We start from the raw sequence: 13,180 nt of genomic DNA on the forward strand, positions 1-13,180 counted from the left end.
TAACATGTCATATATACATGATGTAAGTATATATGTCATGTAGTAACATTCATAATAACATGTCATATATACATGATGTAAGTATATATGTCATGTAGTAACATTCATAATAACATGTAATATATACATGATGTAAGTATATATGTCATGTAGTAACATTCATTATAACATGTAATATATACATGATGTAAGTATATATGTCATGTAGTAACATTCATAATAACATGTAATATTTACATGATGTAAGTATATATGTCATGTAGTAAAATTCATAATAACATGTAATATATACATGATGTAAGTATATATGTCATGTAGTAACATTCATAATAACATGTAATATATACATGATGTAAGTATATATGTCATGTAGTAACATTCATAATAACATGTAATATATACATGATGTAAGTATATATGTCATGTAGTAACATTCATAATAACATGTAATATTTACATGATGTAAGTATATATGTAATGTAGTAAAATTCATAATAACATGTAATATTTACATATTTTGACCAATTTAATAAAACGCGGCGCATTAATTTAAAAAACGCATCAACATAATAAAACATCACTTACTGTACAATGTCTGCCTTCATTAGGATGCCGACTGCTAGGATGTTCATATATTCTCATTTAGATGAAGAATGACTCATAATCCTCACAAAGAAATATGTTGTGTCGTCCTCGCCAGTTTCAGGTCTTGAATGGATGTCAAAGTGTCCCAACTTGTAGGATTATATCCTCAGCCATCTTCTTTCCAGGTGAGAGGCATGATTTATGATCTAGAATAAACTTACAGGGAGCAAGGAAGCAGCAGACCACTCGAGGATGTAAACATGGGCACACAGGAAGTGATCATGTCACTGCTATAAATAGTCTGTCTACGTTAGCGCATATAATAACAATATCACTAATCCTTGTTTGTATTCAAGTCACCAAATGTAAATGGAGTATTGTTGTTTTATGGTTGATTATTTATCGGATTTTAAGGGCGAAGTAGTGGATCTCCCATTGGCTCCGCTGCCTCCGTCATCATGTCTTTCATAATGATTGTGAACGATGGGCAAAATTAAAAAAAAAAAAAGTGCAGTTCCCCTTTAAATACTGTTCAAACTGTGTGTGATGCTACCATGGCCACAAAATATTAAACATTCTTGTGAAATAAAAATACAAATCTGAGGTGGTAAAAAAAAGACATGAGAACCACTGTACTAGATGAACTCCATATATATATATATATATATATATATATATATATATATATATATATATATATATATATATATATATATATATATATATATATTTTTTGTATATAGTGGTGGTCATGTAGCTTTAGCCCAGGGGTGGGCAATTAATTTTTACCGGGGGCCGCATAAGCAACCCGAGCACTGCTGGAGGGCCACAACGACAATATTTCAATTAAATTTTGCTCAATATTATTTTTGATATACCGTAAGATAAATAATAATAATAATTAATAATAATAATAATAATACTTTAATTTAACCTATCTTAACTTTATACAAAAGCAGATGGTTTTATTTTTAACACTGTCTTACACAACACTTCCTGATGTCTAATACAACGCAAAAATGTCAATTTCTGCACAGGGTTAATTTCTGTCACTTTATCCTGCATTATCCAACATTTTTCCCCGTCAGATTTGGACAAACATCTGTTGTTAAAAATCGTTTTTAATCATATTTATTTTATGTAGTTTTTTATATTGGTTTTATATGTAATTATTTTTTGTTTTTATTCAGTCATTGGTGGAGCTAAGGATAATATTTGAATATTGTTTTTAATATTGTTGTGCAGCACTTTGGAAACATTTTGTTGTTTAAATGTGCTATATAAATAAAGTGGATTGGATTGTCACACCTGCCAGCTTGTCCCATTTCAGTCCTAACATGTCCAAACACGCATTTACCTTTGTGAACAAGTCATTACCTGTGGTTGTCTCTTTAATTGACTGCATGGCTGCCAGCTACTCCGTGATTTGAAAGTCTGCAGTTATCCCACGTAAGAAGATGAGCAGCTGGGCGGTGTCACGTACATTGCAGCTCTCATCCAAAGCCAGCGAAAAACACTCAAAGTCTCCGGCCATATCAGCGCAACAGAGTCCAATAAGCACTCCTTAATAAACTCTCCGTCAGAAAATGCCTTACTTTTTCTGGCGCTTTTGTGAGAAATGACGAAACTTGTCCTGACGGCTGCATCTCTGGGAGTGTGAAATTTGGCAAAAAGTCTTTGTTGGGTTTGCAGTTTTACCATCAACGCATCAGCCTCCCTTGCGCGCTCTTCATCAGACAGATTCCGGTATTTTTCCTCGTGCTTCGTCGTGTAGTGGCGATTCAAATGATATTCTTTAAACACAGCAACCTGTGTACCACAAATTAAACACACGGCTTTACCTTTAATTTCTGTAAAGAAATACTTGCCAGTCCATGTCTTGTTGGAAACACGGCATTCGTCATCAACTTTTCTCTTTTTAGCGTCTCATCACTTGTCGCTGTGCACCTTCACTCACAGGTTACACCCGGACATACGCCCATAAATAACACTTTTCAAAATAAAAGCAGCACAGCTGTATTGCACGCACGACATAGATGTTTTTTAAACTTTATTTTGTAATTTGTGATTGCCGCTGTTCACGTTCACTCACACACGCGCATACGTCCATACGGAAGTAATACAAATAACGCTTTTCAAAACAAAAGCAGCACCGTTGTATTGCACACTCGACATAGATACTTTTTTAAATGTATTTTGTAATTTATGATTGGCCTCCCGCGGGCCGGACAGGGACGCACAAAGGGCCGGATGTGGCCCGCGGGCCGCAGAATGCCCAGGTCTGCTCTAGCCTGTAGTCTAGCATGTAGCCTGGCTGTGGTTAGCGGGGGTCTCGTCGTAGCAGAAAGTTGAAGTCCGTCAGACTATAATTGATCTCATGGTGAGCTTTTCCGATGTCCAGAAGTGCATCTCTGTTATAACTCCCTGTTGCGTGCAATAACTTTGCATTTAGGATGAAAATTAGTACTATAATAAATAAAAAACGTAGTTGTTGTCGGGAGGACGACGCAAAGACGTCAGCCAAGGGGGGCACCATGTTTCATTATAAAATTTAAAATGAACTCAACGGGTGAAAATCTTTAAAATGAAGACATTTGAAAATAACACATTTCGAGACCTCAGTGTCAGCCAATCCGGGTCACGGCACTAAACTCTGTCACAGCCCCAATTGAAATAATATACATTTTTTTGTTAAAACATGTCAGAGAATCAGACCATTAGTCATGAAGAACAGATATTTTATTCTACAAGGTCACATGCAAAGGATACAGCGCTGGTTTCAAATTGCTAGTACAAACAAAAATGTATACCTTACAAAAGGTGTGCATAATTATATTGTATAGTGTACAAGTACAAGTAGTAGGACCGCTGGCACCACCATGTTGGAGACTTGTTTTGGCAAGCAAGCCTGTGAAGGGGCACGCTGAACCATAACATCATCATCACTTCTTAAATATTAGCAGAAGTACACATTGATGTGTTAGTACACAACTAAACATATTAGTAAGAATGAATAATAAATGTACACTGTTGTGTGGATGTTGTTTTCCAGGATGTGTAACTAAGAAACACATTTACATGTTTGTTATTGAAGCAATTGAAAAGTAATTAAAGGTTAATGAAACTTTCAGGACATGTCAGAAATGGGATAAGGAACAAGTGATTAGATTTTGGTGTTGATCCTGATCATCATTTGGGTTCTGCCTGGGAGATTTGGCCTGGTGGAGGTCTGCGGAGCGCTTTTCTATTTTACTCCTGCTGCTCTCACCAGCACACATGTGTTCGTTAAGTTGGTACTCATGAGAGAATCTTTCATCACACACACTGCAACTCAACACTTTTCTCCGTGTGTCTTCTCTTGTCTTTTCAAAGAGCTTCTCGTTTTAAAGTAAGTACCACAGATAGAACAGGAATGAGGTCTTTTTCCACAGTGTTTTATTGCATGCTTTTTCAAAATATCCTTCCTTGTAAAAGATAAGTCACAGATTGAACAACAAAAAGGTTTCTCTCCAGTGTGTGTTTTCATGTGTCTAGTCAAGTTGGAATTTCTAACAAAACCTTTCCCACACACTGAGCAGGTAACAGGTTTCACTTCAGGGTGTCTTCTCATGTGTCTTTTCAAACTTTCACTCCGTGTGAAAGATTCGCCACACACTGAACAAGAAAAATGCTTCTCTTGAGTGTGTATTCTTGCGTGTCTTATCAGGTCTGCGTTTATGCTGAATACTTGACTACACGCTGAGCACGGAAATGAATTCTCTCCAGTGTGATTTTTCATGTGTCTATTTAGAGACTTTTTGAGGCCAAAACGTTTGTCACAGTGAGAACATTTGAAGTGAGTGTTGTCAGGGTCCCATGTCTTATCATCTGTAGAGTCTTCATCATCAGTGTCAGGAGAGTGTGACATTGTGTCCTCACTATCTGATAGTGGAGCTACGAGCTGGTCTGCTTGTGATCCTCCACAGTGGTCTCCATCAGCTTCTGTTGTCATGTGTTGTGTTGAGCTGCTGCTTGGAGGCTCCGCCTCTCTCTTCTCCTCACTTTCACCTTCGACCTCATCCTCTTTACTCTTTACAGAGACACCAGTCACTGGGAACTCCACCAGTACTTCAAGATGCTCGCCCTCCTGACTGATGCTGTGTTTCATCGCTTCTTCTTTAATGTGGGAGGGCTGTGGCTCTTCTGCTTCCTCTTTAATGTGTTGGAGCTGTGGCTCCTCTGCTTCCTCTTTAATGTGTTGGAGCTGTGGCTCCTCTGCTTCCTCTTTAATGTGTTGGAGCTGTGGCTCCTCTGCTTCCTCTTTAATGTGTTGGAGCTGTGGCTCCTCTGCTTCCTCTTTAATGTGTTGGAGCTGTGGCTCCACTGCTTCCTCTTTAAAGTGTTGGAGCTGTGGTACCTCTCCTCCCTCTTTATTGTGTTGGGAATGTAGTACCTCTTCTTCCTCATGTATGTGGGGGGACTGTGGTTCCTCCTTCTGCTCATGAGGTAGAGGTTCTTCATCGAGGTCTGTGGGACAGGAGAAAACAAACATTCTTTAGAAAAGTCCACATGCCAGCCTGCACACAGTAGTACTAGTGATGAGCTCCCCCTGCAAAAAGCTTTCTAATGGCTGCAGGGATCCATCCATATAGGGATCCATTCATCCATATATATATATATATATATATATATATATATATATATATATATATATATATATATATATATATATATATATATATATATATATATATATATATATATATATATATATATATAGGGCTGCAACTAACGATTAATTTGATAATCGATTAATCTGTCGATTATTACTTCGATTAATAATCGGCTAAAAGAGACAAACTACATTTCTATCCTTTCCAGTATTTTATTGAAAAAAACCAGCATACGGGCACCATGTTGTGGACATTGGGGGTGCAGCATACACCAACAATAACACAGAAATGTAACTCATCAGAACTGAATCAGATATTGTACACGTTTCTGTTGTGAATAATAAAGGATTCATTTAGGCTGCCTCTGAATAATAGCATGAAATATTCCAGCACTTTCATAACGTTTAGTTATACTAAAGCGTCACTCAAATCTAAATAGATTTATATAGCTTTATCAGCCCGGCTACATTGATCCATTATGAAACCAACCTGAGTTATTTCTGTCCGTTATGTTTATTTTGAAATTGGTAACCGTGCATTTTCTCTCTCAAAATGGAGTCAAATGTGCCGGAGACACATTATCAGCCCCGCGTTGCAACAAAGGCATACCTAACGTTACTCACAAAAAAGCTGAACTCATGAATGCTTGTTGCCACTATGGACTTAAAAAGTTACGTACTGTGAGTTCCTCCCTTCATCCATGGCTCCAACATGTTTCTTCTTCAGGTGCTCCTGAAGCAATGTTGTACTTCCGTGCCATTTTGCAGGAAACGCTCTTCTTTGAAGTCTTTAAAGTGAAGTGTTCCCACACTTTTGACGACTTAGGTCGTACACTTTTCTCCATTGAAGCAATAACCTCAAGATGTTTCTCCGCTAAACTATCGGTAGTGTTTTCCTGCGCTATATTTCGAATTTTTCCAGCAAAGGAGACGCCGTCGTCACGTGAGCTGCACATGACACATCATTGGCTAGCTTACGCCACCTCATGAGACGTAGCCTCACCGCCGCCCTGGCGCTGTTTTGTACTGTTTTTGTACTTATTTTGATTATTGTTTCTCAGCTGTTTGTAAATGTTGCAGTTTATAAATAAAACTTTATAAAACAAACAAAAAAACAACAACAAAAAAATAACCCAAAAAAAAAAAAAAAAAAGCCTCCGCGCATGCGCATAGCATAGTTCCAACGAATCGATGACTAAATTAATCGCCAACTATTTTGGTAATCGATTTTAATCGATTTAATCGATTAGCTGTTGCAGCCCTAATATATATATATCATTTCTACAACTCTTATTTTTTTGTGATAGAGTGATTGGAGCACATACTTGTTGGTCACAAAAAATATTCATGAAGTTTGGTTCTTTTATGAGTTTATTATGGGTCTACTGAAAATGTGACCAAATCTGCTGGGTCAAAGTTATACATACAGCAACATGCATGAACAATTTTGGTGATGTAGAAAGGTTACAATCAAATCAAATGAGCTTCATGCCATGGCCTCTCAACTTCATGTGAGTGATTATGATTGACGACACCGGTTGACTTCTCTGAGCCCATTTAAGTAGGGCTCATGTGATGCAGTCATTAGACTCGGTTACAAACGCGGCAATGGGAAAGTCAAAGGAACTCAACACAGATCCGAAAAAAACAAATCATTGACTTGAACAAGTCAGGAGAGTCACTTGGAGCCATTTCTAAGCAGCTTAAGGTCCCAAGAGCAAATGTGCATCCAATTGTTCGTAAGTATAAAGTGCATGGCACAGTTTTGTCACTGCCACGATCAGGAAGAAAACGCAAACTATCAACCGCTGCTGAGAGAAAATTGGTCAGGATGATCACGAGTCAACCGAGAACCACGAAAAAGCAGGTCTGCATTGAATCGGAAGCTGCTGGAAAACAGGTGATACTGTTCCCAGTCAAGCGTGTTTTGCATCATCATGGACTGAGAGGCTACCATGCAAGAAGGAAGCCCTTGCTCAAGAAGCCACACCTTACGGCTCGTCTACAGTTTGCTGCTGATCACATGGACAAAGATAAGACCTTCTGGAGGAATGTTCTGTGGTCAGATGAAACAAAAATTGAGCTGTTTGGCCACAATACCCAGCAATATCACAAAAAAATTAAAGTTGAAAAAATTATTGGAAACCCAAGACAGCCATGACAGTATGTTCTTTACAAGTGTATGTGAACTTTTGACCACAACTGTACATACATCTTGGTGCATACATACAATTCTTATACATTTACTCAAATAGACATTCACAAATACGACACTTAAAACTTACACATAATTCATCTCATTGGAGCAATATGAACCAGCAGCCATTACCACATGGAGGAAGAGGATAGACAGGACTGCGCTGATGCAGCCCAGGACCCAACTCCGCCCCTTGACCCTTTCCCCCATGTCACCAGTAGGCTTAATCAAAGTGGTGTTGCTGCACTGACTAGCTTACTGGACTCTAAGTATTTAGAACAATCCGGACAGGATGCGGCAGCAGACGAAGAGGATGGTGTGGAAGCAGAAGCTGTCCTGGAGCAACTTCTGACGCTTCAACAAAGAATGGACATTCTACATAACCGACTCAAGGAAGCGGTCGACAGCACCCTTAACCGGGAGGATGGACTGAGGGCAGCGATGGAGACCATGGCTGGAGAGGTGAAAGGATATGTGGACACGAAGGTGCAGAATTTCGACCAAGTTGTCGTAGCATGTCTGCGTCGACGAGATGAAAGGTGGGGCGAGGACGTAAAAAATACTCTTCTAAAACCCGACGGTCTTGGCGACCAGCTAGCTTGTCCACTCCTGCAGCCACTATACCAGCCAGCCACCCCCCACCTGACAGAGACGTCACCTTCCCTTTTACACCTGCTGTCACCACCAGACCACCCATCAGAATGGAATTTCCCCAGTTTGGAGAGTCCAGAGGCTCATCCGATGTCACAGACTTTATTGAACAGTGTGAAAACTTTCTAGCACTCCGCCCTCTGAGCGATGCTGAGCTCGTGGGAACACTCAATGCTGTTCTAAAAGGTCCTGCTAGGAGTTGGTGGTCGGCAGCCCGCAGTAAGATAACCAGCTGGTCTATATCTAAGCAGGTCTTCCTTGAAGCCTTCTTGCCAACTGACTATCAATCAGAGATTGAAATGCAGCTGCACTCAAACCTTCAAACCCCTAATCAGTGCTTGCGAGATTTTGCCTATGGATTATCGTGCCCTCTGTCTGAAGTGGAGACCATTACCACAGGTAACAATAATTATTACACTGTAACAATCATTTGTATCAACAATGTAAGAATAATAAATATACCAATAATGGTAACAGACAAAATACCAACAATGGTAATAGACGACATAGCAATAATGGTAAGGAAACATTGAGCACATGTTAACACTTTGAGACAGAGTACAACAGCAGGTCAAATTAAAGACCCTCATCTCTCATATTTGAACCAGACCCCATGTTTGTATAATAGTCTAAATCGATTAATAGTTTGGCATTGCTTGTGTTGTAAGTCCAGTTTGTTCCTTAGTTTTACTCCGCATACAGACACACAAAAACGTTTTCGAGTGGTTTGAGCCTCTCAAGTTATGAGCCTGCACTCGTCTTATTAAAAAACGTTGTAGATTAGGCAGCAATAATTTGTTAAAAGCTTTAAATAAGATTATTAATGTATTATATTTAACAAGGTCATCAAATTTGAGCTACTTTGATAGCATAAACAGATTATGAGTATGTTCTAAATAACCAACGTTGTGAATGATCCGCACTGCTCTTTTCTGTAATATGATCAGAGGATTAGTTGTGTTGTGGTAAGTATTCCCCCATACTTCAACACAGTATGTAAGGTATGGGAGTATCAAAGTGCAGTATAGAGTACGGAGTGCATTTTCATTGAGGTATAGTTTTGCTTTGTTTATAATTGAGAGGCTTTTGGAGATTTTTGTTTTAGTGTGTCTGACATGAGGCAAAGGAGTGGAAGTGGATCCAGAAAAAATATCTGCAATAACCGGATGTCCTCCTCCTACAGACCTGAAAAGTCTTCAGAGGTTTCTTGGCATGGTTGACTGGTACCACAAGTTCATCCCCAGGCTAGCAGACATTACAACTACCCTAAACCAACTGAAGAAGAAGGATGTTCCCTGGGAGTGGAGTCCTACTGGTCAGGCGGCCTTCGACCACCTCAAAGCCATACTGCAGTCACCACCAGCGCTTGCTCAGCCCCGTCCACAGGTCAGTTTCCAGGTTCACTGTGATGCCAGTGACTTGGGCCTTGGCGCTGTCCTGATGAAACACCTTGAAGGTGAAGAACGGCCAATTGCTTTTGCCTCCAGAGCTCTCCAAGGAGCTGAAGTCCGCTACTCCACTGCCGAAAAAGAGTGCTTGGGCGTTTGAGAAGTGGAGACATTTCCTCGAGGGGACAACTTTTGATGTCTTCACGGACCACAGCGCCCTTTCATGGGCATTCAACTGCCCTAAGACTTTGTCCCGTCTTAAACGGTGGACGCTGAGACTCCAGGGATTCACGTTCGTTCAGAGTCCATTACAAAAAGGGCTGCTGCAATGTGGTACCGGACGAACTGTCGCGGGCACCCCAGTCACCAGAAGGGAAGATTTGCCTAGTTGTCCCAAAAACCTACTAGTCAGATCTCCCCAGTAAAATGCAAGATCTTGCTGAGGCCCATTCTATGTGGACCCTGGAATGTGGATACTCTGTCGACCAACTTACACCCGGCCGGATACAAAAAGCGTAAAGAAGCGCTGCCTCAATACGGCAAAAATAAAGCGGGTCTGGGGGCCCAAACGTTGCCATTCTTTTGTGACTGTAGGCGTGTGGTCCGTATGTTACATCATCAAGTCACGTTCATGTTACCACGGCCTGCGACACTTTGCTCTCACCAACATCAGCCAGGACAAGACTGCTCTGTCACAGCAGCAGCAAGGATAGACTTTTCTTTTAGAAAGGACTTGTACATATCTCATCAGATGCTTCTGCAAGTAAGCTTCTGAGTATCTTTTTACGGACATATTTTATTTGTAAAGGTTAGTTGAAGCTAAAACTAAACTTCACCAGTTTTAGTTTTAGCTTGTTTCATACACGACTCCACCACTCCCCTCCGCCGTCTCCACTCCAACGCGCATGAGCAGCTAACTTGGCTAACATTAGCAGGTCTAGTGAAGCACCGCACGTGACCTACGGTGGCCTAGGATGGACAAACGAGACAATTCTCACAAGACTACAACTATTCTTCTCTGACCTTCCCAAAGTAATAATCTAATCAATAATCACTAAACTCAACAAAAAAATAAGACGGATTATTTCAAAAGGGACAAGCGGTAGAAAAAAGGATGGATGGACTTACAAAGTCAGATAATTGGCTAATACATCTAAATATGATGTTCACTGCAGAATATCAGGGAAATTGACATAAATGTAAGAGAAATGTTGTTATTGTGAGGAGAATCAACATTTTTTAGGGAAAATAATGTGCTCATGACCACTCATTCATCCTCTAAACACGCAACTGTCCCGTCCTTGAGGCGGTCATTTGATGGTGTCAGAAGTTAGCCGGGTTGGGGTGTCAGAAGTTTGCCGGGTTGTGAAGTCAGAAGTTAGCCGGGTTGGGGTGTCAGAAGTTAGCCGGGATGGGGTGTCAGAAGTTAGCCGGGTTGGGGTGTCAGAAGTTAGCCGGGTTGTGGTGTCAGAAAATAGCCGGGTTGTGGTGTCAGAAGTTAGCCGGGTTGTGGTGTCAGAAGTTAGCCGGGTTGTGGTGTCAGAAGTTATATTTTATTTGTTGGGTTGTCAGAAGTTAGCCGGGTTGTGGTGGCAGAAGGTAGCCGGGTTGTGGTGGCAGAAGGTAGCCGGGTTGTGGTGGCAGAAGTTAGCCGGAATGTGGTGGCAGAAGTTAGCCGGAATGTGGTGGCAGAAGGTAGCCGGGTTGTGGTGGCAGAAGAAAACCGGGTTGTGGTGGCAGAAGTTAACTGGGTTGGGGTGTCACAAGTTAGCCGGGTTGGGGTGTCACAAGTTAGCCTGGTCGGGGTGTCAGAAGTTAGCCTGGTCGGGGTGTCAGAAGTTAGCCTGGTCGGGGTGTCAGAAGTTAGCCTGGTCGGGGTGTCAGAAGTTAGCCTGGTTGGGGTGTCAGAAAGTATGTTAGAATTAGCTTTATTATTTGGGTTTAGGGCGCCCGTCATGGGCCCCGCCCCCGGCCCCGCTGTGACTTGTTCCACCACTGGTCATTGTGATTATATTATATATTCCAAATGTCATTTTCTTGTTATTAGTCAAATATAAAGTTAGTAAACATGTGAGAGTAAGAAGTCAACAAACCTGTTCTGTGTAACACAACTTGATGTTTCTTGAAAACAGCGTCCAGTAGTTGATTATTTTCCACTTTTGTCCTAGAAAGTTCCGCCTTGTATTCTGCTATCGTTCTTTCTAACACTACAAATATTTCTTCAGCGGCAGCAGTTAGTCGCAGATCCACCAACGCTCTCAACATTTGTAATGTAGACATTTTCACACAATCACAACACTTTACTCTCACACTTGATCTCTACTTAGCGATGTGTTGATAACTTCTGTTAGCAGCTAACAAGCTAAGCTAACTAGCGAGCTAAGCTAACTAACAAGCAAAGATAGCAGTAGAAGCGGCACAGTGCTTCTAGCGCATCGAGACGACTTTATCCTTGAATAAAGAATCAAAGATGTATTTTATACGACGTAAATATATCAAACTGGAGAACAAATAATAAGACTGACTGCTCAGTTCTGCCGTATTCCGTTTACCCCGGAAGCTGGGAATGACGTCACAGTCGAGTGGACGAAAGGCATCTCTATATAAGATATTGCCTGCCTGCTGTTACCATGCTTTTCTTTTCTCTAATATTTATTTGGAAAACAATGTGATGTAAAAAAGTATCTTGTTTCTAAAAAATTAATTCAAAGTATATCAAACAAACCTTTAACGATGGGGTTCAGTAGCGCCCCCGTGCGACATTCATTGCAATGACAAGAGTGAAAGTGGTAGAAATTATAGCGATATTACTGCCTGATTTGTTTTTTTATCTACCCTTACACATGTTTTTATTGTTGTTCACTTTTATCCCTAGATAATCTATTTTTTATACAAAACATTAATAAAACATTTAAATATCACATGTCGCAGCCATAGACATCTTCTAAGGCATGGGTCGGCAACTTTTACCACTCAAAGGGCCATTTTGGAAAGTTTCACAAATTAAAGAAAACAATGGGAGCCACAAAACATTTTTTTAAATTTAAAATGAAAAACACCGCATACAAAGTTTAAATTGCTTTGCGCTATGTTAACCAGGGGTCTCTGACACACGCACCGGCACGCATCTCAATATGGAAATTTAATGTCAACGCGGCCCGCGACTTTTAATTGAGTGGCGCTTGATAGCGTCTTTCTTGCCAACCCCCTCAAATTTTCGGGAGACTCCCAAATTTCAGGAAGTGCTGGCACTGCTTTTAGCGCCCTCTACAGCCTGCCCAAACAGCGTACCTGCTTGGCCACATGTTGAATGCAGCTTTTGCTTGCTCACGTAAGTGACAGCAAGGCATACTTGTTCAACAGCCACACAGCTTACACTGACGGTAGCCGTACAAAAACAACTTTAACACTGTTACATTACAAACATGCGCCACACTTTGAACCCACACCAAAAAAGAATGACAATCACATTTCTGGAGAACATCTGCACTGTAACACAACATAAACACAACACAACAAATACCCAGAATCCCATGCAGCCCTAACTCTTCCGCTCAACCTACGCACAGAGAGGGGGGGGGGGGGGTTGATGTGTGGGGGGGTTTGGTGGTAGCGGGGGTGTATAATGTAGACCGGAAGAGTAAGGGCTGCATGGGATTCTGGGTATTTGTTGTGTTGTGTTTATGTTGTGTTACGGTGCGGATGTTC

General features: G+C 40.8%; 1 protein-coding gene across 1 annotated transcript; it reads right to left on the minus strand.

Annotated features, from left to right (window-relative positions):
* Positions 1 to 3,306: 3,306 nt before the first annotated feature.
* On the minus strand, positions 3,307 to 12,038 carry LOC133665293 (zinc finger and SCAN domain-containing protein 31-like). The gene is made up of 2 exons (XM_062070548.1): positions 11,566 to 12,038; positions 3,307 to 5,091 (listed from the first exon to the last, which is right to left on the minus strand). Exons 1-2 carry the CDS (start codon positions 11,750 to 11,752, stop codon positions 3,917 to 3,919), a joined length of 1,362 nt encoding a protein of 453 aa, XP_061926532.1. The 5' UTR covers positions 11,753 to 12,038; the 3' UTR covers positions 3,307 to 3,916.
* Between the last annotated feature and the right edge of the window lie 1,142 nt (positions 12,039 to 13,180).

Source organism: Entelurus aequoreus, linkage group LG14 (assembly GCF_033978785.1).
Source record: "Entelurus aequoreus isolate RoL-2023_Sb linkage group LG14, RoL_Eaeq_v1.1, whole genome shotgun sequence".
NCBI lineage: Eukaryota > Metazoa > Chordata > Actinopteri > Syngnathiformes > Syngnathidae > Entelurus > Entelurus aequoreus.